This window comes from Psittacula echo, assembly GCF_963264785.1.
Source record: "Psittacula echo genome assembly, chromosome: 3".
NCBI classification, from domain to species: Eukaryota; Metazoa; Chordata; class Aves; order Psittaciformes; family Psittacidae; genus Psittacula; species Psittacula echo.
This window is the reverse complement of record NC_137736.1, coordinates 38,925,406-38,934,523: the sequence shown is the minus strand read 5'-3', so window position 1 is coordinate 38,934,523 and position 9,118 is coordinate 38,925,406. Positions and strand designations below refer to the sequence as shown.

General features: G+C 41.6%; 1 protein-coding gene across 2 annotated transcripts; it reads right to left on the bottom strand.

Annotated features, from left to right (window-relative positions):
- Positions 1-898: 898 nt before the first annotated feature.
- Positions 899-8,829, bottom strand: DYNLT3 (dynein light chain Tctex-type 3). 2 transcript variants are annotated; one of them, XM_080612290.1, is made up of 5 exons: positions 8,725-8,829; positions 7,407-7,448; positions 5,715-5,838; positions 4,013-4,090; positions 899-3,053 (listed from the first exon to the last, which is right to left on the bottom strand). In XM_080612290.1, the coding sequence occupies exons 1-5, from the start codon at positions 8,752-8,754 to the stop codon at positions 2,977-2,979; spliced, it is 351 nt and encodes a 116-aa protein (XP_080468416.1). In that variant the 5' UTR covers positions 8,755-8,829; the 3' UTR covers positions 899-2,976. The 2 variants fall into 2 exon arrangements, with proteins under 2 accessions (XP_080468416.1, XP_080468417.1); XM_080612291.1 differs by lacking the exon at positions 8,725-8,829 and adding an exon at positions 7,816-8,074.
- Positions 8,830-9,118: the final 289 nt, after the last annotated feature.

Genomic DNA, 9,118 nt, shown 5'->3' with positions numbered 1-9,118 from the left:
GCCCCGCAGGGCTCGGAGCCGTGAGGGGGCCGCGCCGTGTCGCCGTGGCTGCCTTACAGCAGCATGGAGCCAGAGGATGGGAGGGGTGGCTCAGCCACTGACAGCCGGAGGCGCAGGCAGCCAGAGTGAGCCCCAGCTGTAAGGCAGCCAGCTTAGTGTTCACAGCCCTGGTGCTGCTGTGACTGGGAGATCAGTATGGGGACCTAAATACAGGATCGTTCACCCGGTGTGCAATAAGCCAATCTCACACACCGAGTCGAGATATTAATTCCTATTTGCCAAAGATGGGCGCTAAGGGAAAGTTCCACAAAAGGAGCACACCCTCAATTTGGCAGCTACCCAATTTCATACATTTCAAACAATGAAAATCAGCATTTTCCATCTATCTGCAATCATTGGCTCTTACAGTCTCTAGTCTCCGTTTAGACACAGTACATATTTAATTCACTACATACATCCCCTAAGGATCTCTGTGGGCAAGGGTCTCTTATCTCAGGGGGCGTGATCTTTAGTATTATAATGAATCAACTTCCTTGAGGGACACAGTTATGCTTTGCTCAGCTTTTCAAAATTACTTCTGTATTTTGACCTTGGGTTCCTAATCTTTGTGAAGTTAGTTGAGTCTTAGCGAACCACTTCTGATCCAGGTGGTTCATTTATCAGTCTTCTACTTCTCCTCAAGGTCTATCAGCTTAATAAGCAAACATTGTTTTTCAGACTCAAGATTTTCAAGCTTTCACACACACAGTCCTTTATAAAATATTAACTTTTTCATTGCCAGGTAACAGCTTGCAGCTTAGAGTAAGCACCCAAGGTCAGGGTGGAAGGAAAGTGAGTATTTTTCTCAGTTCCCATTTATATAGATCACAACACGATGCAAAAATACAACTAAGGCAAAACTTTATTTCTTTTTTGGTAGAAAGAAAAATGAAGCAGTCTTACAATTAGCAGCATTTTCTAGGTTTCTTCTGCAGCAGAACCTTGATCAAGCCTCATTAAACTGATAGTCTTATTCAGTGCATCATGTATTCAAGTAAAGCAAATGAGTTTACAAGTGGCTATTTGGAATATTTCTTCAGACCATGGCCCACTAACAGGGGGATAAGAGCCACTGCTATCTTTACTCACCTACTTCTTAAACTGCATCAATCCTACCAAATCTTTTTCCAGTTGCTACCCCACTGATTTTTTTAACCTTCCACCATCTCAAGCATCAGTGAAACTTCTGCATTTTTGTCAGTTCCACAACTCAGCTCTTCAATGCTGGCACATAGTTCAGAAATTGCTGTTCTAGCCCAAATAACTTTAAATTATTATACATTTGAAGGTCAGTACAACATACACATACATCTTCACGTTACACTTGCCTGTTAGGCAAATGCAGTATTACAGTATTAATTTTACTTGCACTTAGGTAAAAGCAGAACTCTACCTGTCTGCAAAGCAAGAGATTTCAAACAATATTGGAAATTACACATACACATGTTCCTTCTGTAGTCTCATACTAGATTTATGTATACACAATTTAAGCAACGTAATGGTTTTTAAGCTTATTCTTTGTACAGGACACTTGTTACACGCCCTTATAGCCTGCGTAATAGTGCTTTAATATTCATTTGTTAAAATCCAAACCAGCCTTAACAGTAGCTGTTAGGTAGTTACCAGTCTCTTCCAAAGACATGCAGTAACAAAGAAAAAATTCTACCTGTAAACAGCATCTGAGGAAACAACTTAATGCAGCTGCCACTTAGTGTCAGCAATCATTTAGGCATTTTTGGTGTTGATACATCTCTTTATAATTTGTGCATTAATCAACAAAGTGTAGGCCCCAATCTAGCAAATACTTGTGTTGTGTGCAAATGTTTTTCTTCCATGTGGAATATTTCAAGTTAAGACTCACCAGATGAGCAAAGTTAGAACTTGCATAAATCTATATAGGAAGGGAATTCTAAGTGCTTAAAACCTAACTGTATTATTTCATAGGACCAAGATCCAATTCTAGACTTAGAGAATGTAGGAAACACTCCTATAAAGAGCAGACACATTGCTTTAGGATAAATGCTTTCAAAGCAAACAAGACCCCTAGAAAAGTCTGTGCCTTCTCTCCAAACACTTTAATCCTATTTGGAGTAATGTGGGTCCAGTCTTACTGCCCTAGCTCCTGGATACTGCATGAGGAATCAATAAAGTGCTTGTCACAAATTGCGCAGTTCTGGAATAATATCAAATTTAAGTACCTTCAGAATGTTTTCAGATTTATAAACTATGAATTAAGGACTGATGCCTGATCCCCAACATGTATCCCTGAACTGATAATACGTATTATGTTCTTGATTCTGAAAATAAATTAGAATTCTGCTAGGACTAGGTATATCTCACCTTTGTCCTACTGAAGCCATGCTCCATCTCCAGGGAAGAAGCTCTACTGGATTTAATTCCAATGTAAATGTTCACGCTTGACCGAAACGTGATGCTCATGCAACTTCATAAGGAGCAGCAGTCAGTGTGACAGCTTTGCTTAATCAAACATGAAGCACCAGTACTGTTTACAGTATAACCACTCTGAACTGTGTTCATAATTTGTTCCCAAATGCACTGCAATCCTGTGAGGTCTTGCTTATCTTTGACCTTTCCTTTGATCTGATGTGTTTTGCTCCTCTTGAATAAAGTATCTTTAATATTAGCTTTGATATAAATTGTATTGATCTTTGTGGCTCCTTCTCATTATCATATATTATTAAAACTTTCTGTTTAGATAAATACATATATATATATTAATTTTTTTGCTAGCTTTCAGATAATTAATCTATGACAACTGGCTTAGACTGTATGCTGTTTGTAGAGAACTTCTGTCTCTTCCTCATACAAAAACAAATAATGGTTTGAAATATTTAGCCATGTGTTTGGATGATTTTTTGTTTTTGCTTTTGTTTGTTTTAAAGGCTTCGGTGTTGCTTGTGTTTATCTTCTACTCAGCTACAGGATAATAGCAACAGCAAACACATTGACAATGCAGTTCATTGTTCGGTTTTCCCATCTCACTGTGCACATTCCTAGAAAAGATTATTACAAAATGAAAACAGAATTCCAGTGTCTCTACTACATTCACTTTATCACATTGTAATTAAGTCCAATTAGTATGACAGCAGTGACCTAAGGTAAGTACTATAATGTTATCTTGCCTAGATACAGACTACACTCCTCAAAACATTTTCATTAACTTGTATATTGTTTACTACCTAACATGAGCCTTGTATGCTGAAGAGAGTTTCCAGGAAAACACAATTTTGGTATCTCTCTGGACTTGCAAAAACCTTGAAAATCTCATACTGAAACTGGCAAGACACTCTATTGAACTTCATTTTATGTTGGTTTTGGATTTTTTTATTTTAACCTTGGTTGACTTTCTGAAGCCATCTCTAACTTAAATTTTGGTGCCTTCTTCTGAAAAGACCTGAGTCTGTGACAGACATAAGATTATTTTGATCTTGTTTCCCCATGATACTCTGAACCTGGGAAAAAATGCCTTATGAACTAATTTGGAAGCAATAAAACACATCCAAAGCCCAGCTGGTAGTTAAGCAATTGAAACACAAACTGTCAGTCAAACTATTCCTGTTTCTTATCAAGTTCTGTCCTCCTCCAAAGTAGTGCTGTCCCCCTCACAGCAGAAAGGCAGGTAAATTAAGGACTATTCACTTGCATTTACTGTGATCAACATTTTACTGCCTCTTCAATTGATCTTGGTTACTGACGAGGATTCAATGTTTTGACTCTTGTTTCAGAATGAAGACATTTCTACTCCCACTTCTCATAATTTACACAGCAATTGCTCTTAATGCAGGCACTGACGGCTAACAAAATATTTCTGCTGGGACTGTAAACAAGCATCTAATTCTGGAAGCTACTGCTTCTACAAACGCTCCTGAAAATGTTCAAACCAACTATTACTATTGAGCAATAAGTAACATTTCTTTTACTACAAATTTTTAGTTTGAGTGAGGAAACTTACCATCAGTTGTAGTATCCCAGAAGCACGAGCTTGCTGTGTGAAGACCAGCTCCACTCCTCTGCATCACTGCACAGGTTACTGCAAGACACAAGCATAAAATCAAGGATTTGATTATTAAAGCAGAAGGGGGGAATCATTTAGTAGTTCTGAACTCAAGCCTGCATTACTTGTTCAAATGGCTGGCAAGTGGCATTCAGCTAAGTCAAAACCTTTTTTGACAAACCCCTTACCCCCAGTATTTTCCTCAAGAACTTGGTATTCATTTCATGATTATTTTTACTCACATAAAGACAGTGGCTTTAAAAAAATGCTTGCTAATAGGATTATGGTTTTTATCTTTTAAACTACTTAGATATGGCTTGTGTCATGTTGTCCTGGTTTAAGCTCAGGCAGCAAATAAGTACCACACAGCCACTCGTTCACTTACTCTTCCCCTCCACAGTGGAATGGGGAAGAGAACTGGAAAAATATAAAAAAACATGGGTTGGGATAAGAACAGTTAAATAATTTGAATGAATGTAAAAATATACTACTACAATAATATTATTAATACTAAAAAAAATGAAAAAGGAAGGGAGGGGGAGAGAGAGATGGAGAGTGAGAGGAATAACCATCACTCCCCTAAAAAACCCCACAAAACCCAAACAAGTGATGCACAATACAATTGCTTGCCATCTGCTGACCAATGCCCAGCCTGCCTCCAAGCAGTGATTGGCACCTCCCAGCCAACTCTCCCTCATTTCTGTACTGAGTGTGACGTTCTGTGGTATAGAATACCCCTTTGGCTAGTTTGGGTCAGGTGTCCTGTCTCTGCTCGCTCTGGGCTTCTTGTGCCCCTCCTTACTGGCAGACCATAGGAAACGTGTAAGGCCTTGGCTTAGCAACTACTCAGCAGCAACTAAAATTAATAGTGTTATCACTATTATTCACAGACTAAAGCCAAAACACAGCACTGTACAAGCTACCAGGAAGAAAATTAATTATCCCAGCTAAAAACAAGACACGTGCACCTCAGAATATGATTGCAGGTGCTGTCCTCACAGGTACTGCAGAAGTCACACTTGATGAGAGTTGTTTCCCAAAAGTACTGATTGACTGCTCTCTGAAACCACACTCTAGTAACCTGTAGCGTTTCTAGACTGACCTGCAACAGTCATAAAACCAGTGACAATCTGAATCCAAGATTTTCAAAACAGAATGGAGTGCAAGTAGTTGCTATTACATCAACACTCCACAAAAGGACCAAAGTGGGTTAAACTTCTACTTATTTCATTTTCCCTTCCACAGATATGCATATAAATATAAGGGGATACCACTGAGCATACAGGACTAAAGTCTTTCAAATGTCTGTATTTAAAGGAAGCTTAATCCTACTGAAAATTTTATTTAAAATAAGCAATAATTTCCTGAACTGATATTAAAATGTTGATATAATTATTTTGGAGTTGTTTAACAGTCAGGAAAGACTGTGTAACATGCCATCTTCTAAGAGTGCTAAGTGGTGCTAGCATGCTTAGCCCAGGTGAAAATGCCATTACAACAGGTATTGCTAAAAATCTATGTAACAGAAGAGTTCAGGAATCTGCTCTGCTTTCTCTACAGTTCAAAACTTTCTACTGAATATAGCATTGCATTCAAATGAACATTTCATCAATTATTTCTTGTGACTGTATGTGGTAAAAGCATGACTGCTTGTACTTACCAATGTACTTATAGGTTTTTCCAAGTTTTACCAGATGTGTCAGTGACTGTTCCACTATAGCAGCAGTCCACTGGTTGACTTTGTTGTGATTATAATCTGCCTTGCCTAAAACACTTTCTATGCACTAAAACAGAGGAGGGGGGGGAAAAGTTGCAGTAAACATAAGTTGAAGTAAACTTCAAAATGTAAAGGTTTAAAATGTCTTACATAATCTGAGGAATTTTATCTGGCAATTAGATTACTTTAAATCAGTTGAGCTGAACAAGTTGCTGAACGAGCCTTCTCGGAAACTTATTTTTAGTTCATATCTACTACATTATTAAATGAAGAAGAATGAGGCTCTGACTGAACATTTCTTGTACAAAAGACTTTTGCCATATGCTTTAACTACCAAGCGAATGGATCCATTTACCAGCATAGATACCAACCCATTCCACTGTTCCCAGTGACCACCTACTCCATCTTGGCTTTCAGAAGCTACTGCAATGGAAATGGTACTACTCAAATCAGTAATGTCAGCTTGGGCTGACCAGCCTTTCAGAGCTTGCAAGCATTATACCAAAATTTTAAGAGCAGGTGTGACAATAGTGAAATGCATACTCCAGCTTAAGAGATGAGGAGGATACTAGAGTGAGAGATACTCAGGGGTCATATCTTGCAGCACAAGTAATATCTCAACTGCTTAAAAACTGCACGTTCTCCCACCACTACAGATTGGCCAACCCCTGCTTAAACTTAAAATGATTGAATAGAAAGCCTTTTTTCTAACTGTAACTCCTAAACTGCATTCTCTGCTCCTAAGAAATTCAGAATTATGTTCTTAAAATTGAGAAACTTGGTTAAGAAATGCATACCTCGGAAAGGTAAGAAAAACAAACCTATGTTCTCCTCTGACTCAGTAAGATGAATCCCATGCACTAACCACCCACTAACAGGCTGTATAGGAGACTTGTGCTCCAGATCTTAAAAAAACCAATTAGCTCTGATCACAGTGTATAAAACCAGACAAAGAACTCAATGGAAACAAATATTCACAGAACAGAAGGCAGAAGAGATCCATTGGGCATTTTGGTCCTTCCAGAAATGTACCCACTGGCAGAGCTACTTGGGTCTGGTTAAGCTTTAAATCAGAGACAGAAACACTTGGCTTTACTCCCAGTGTCTGGAAACAATGTCACACCGTATTTGGCCTTTTAAGGCAGGAACAGTTATACAACAGGCTGAACTGTCATTTATCTGACATCAAAGAGCTTGCTGTTGTGTACTGGAGCAGTTCTGAAAGTACAGCCCTTTCCCTTCCTGACAGGTGGGAAAGGACCTGCAGAGCCTCTCTAGGAATTCCGTTCTCAACATGGTATTTCCCTGAAAAACAGGACAGCATCTGTCTGCCACAGCTTCTTCATTAAGAAATTCACCATGGAGTGAATTTCCCTTGCAATTTGTGACTGCTGCCCCTAATCTTTCCACTGTAAAGTGGATTCTGTCTCTCTCTTCTCTCACCTACCTTCTCCATTTTAGATTGTTGAAGATAGCAATCAGATGAAGTTCAAAGCTCCATCTTGACTTGATATCAATAATACTTTAACATAAGATTGAATTTATCTGGGATGGTCAATGAAAATAACTGCTTTCACTACAATGCAAAGTAAGGTAAAGAGTTTCTTTGAAATACAGCTGTTAGCTAAAACCTACCTCCTTAACTATGTTGTGGGCCTCATCAGCATTGAAGATCATCTGTAATAAAAATTAATTATTATTTCTGATAGAAAAGTAAACAAATGATGCAATTTTACTCAAATTACACTTAATAATCAGGCCCCTTGTCTGGTTATTTGCACTGTGCAGTCTGTTAGCATAATTCTAAAATCTTACTTTTTCCCCCCAGCACCATACATACATTTAGTATTGTTTTACTGGTCACATTTGAGGGGGTCCAAAAAGCCTTGGGGCTCAGTGTGCTTGGAAATAGGTTCAGTTCACACCTTCTGTAAAGATTAAATTCCATCACTGGGTACACATCATGGGAAAGTTCTCCAAAACAAAAAGTTAAATGGCAAATCTTTTCCTCTGAGGCTTAATCAGGAGTCATGGATTTACTAACCTGTGGGTTATGTCTTGCTGCCAAATGGTAACCTGAGGTTTATCAGAAAAACTGGTTTCCATAGTCATTAGCTTACACAAATAAGCACAGAAAAAAGCTTGCCAGTTTTAATGCCACCTATTTTCTACTCGTTCCTACTCATCGGCATTTATCTTGGCTTCCAAACAAAACACACGATGTGCCATTGCGCCATCTCCCTTCTCATCGCTACGAATTTCAAACACTTGAGCATGGACAGAATCCCCAAGGATGATGATGATGATGATAATAATAATAATGTTTACATAAGTTGGAGGGTTGTTTTTTGTAGGTTTTGTTTGTTTGGGGTTTTGTTTGTTTGTTTTAATGAAAACTGGTGGCTAGAGACCCTTAGTGAGGCCACTCGGAGAGGGAAAGGCCCCTCAGCCCTAGCTTACAGGGATCAGCCCGCAGCACTGACCGGCCCCGGCACGGCTTCGGTTTTTTCCAGGGCTGATACAAGTAAAACGGCAGCAGCCTGACACTCCCAAGGCGAGTAGCAGCACTACTATGCACCGCTCTCACGTTCCCATTCAGGAACTTTCAGCTCCAAGAACTGGAGCAGGCCGGTAGCAGCAGAGGCCGCAAACAGGCAGAGGGCCGCGCCAAGACTCGGCCTGCACCTTGAATCCCCGCTCTACCCGAAGCGAGCCCGCAGCCGCCGTACGGGCCCGCCAGCACCCGAAAGGCAGGGAGCGGGAGGTCCCGGCTCACAGCCCACCTCCACAACTACAGCTCCCAACCTGCCAGGCTCTCAGCCGGGTTCTTCCGGCGAGGTAAAGGCAGCGCGGGGCCCGGAGCTGGCTGGCTGGCTGCCTGCCTGTCGGAGGGTCCGCATCATACCGCACCTGGGCACAGCCCTCCGCCCCGTTGGAGGACGGCGGCCCCTACCTCGTCGTTGTGGGGGTGAAAATCCTCCATGGCCCCGGTGCGGGCGTCAGCTGTTCCGGAAGCGGCGGCGACGGATGAGAGTCCTCCGCGACTCCGCCTCCGCTGGGCAGTGCAGGGCTGGGCGGGACCTCTTGCGGCAGCAGCCCCTAGGCAGTGAGGAGCGCCCGGATTGGGGTAGAGAGGGCTGGGTGGGACGGCTGGTACCTGGAGCCGGCCGAAAGGAGCCGGGCCGAGCTCGAGGACAGTGGCTGCCCGCCCTCAGAGCCCAGCCAGGATGGCGAGGCGGCCGCTGCGCTGCCTCCCGGCGCGGCACCGGCGGGGGCCATGCTGCCTTCGGTGGCGTTTGGCAGCTGAGGGCGGTGTCGGGGTAGCCCTGTACTCGGTACTGCCGCCC

Coding starts and splice junctions, on each gene's coding strand:
- DYNLT3 (XM_080612290.1), bottom strand. CDS start 8,754: ATGGAGGATTTTCACCCCCACAACGACGAG. Junction 7,449..8,724: donor TTCACCCCCACAACGACGAG/GTAGGGGCCGCC, acceptor TTTTTATTACAG/ATGATCTTCAATGCTGATGA. Junction 3,054..4,012: donor CTGGGATACTACAACTGATG/GTAAGTTTCCTC, acceptor AATCTTTTCTAG/GAATGTGCACAGTGAGATGG.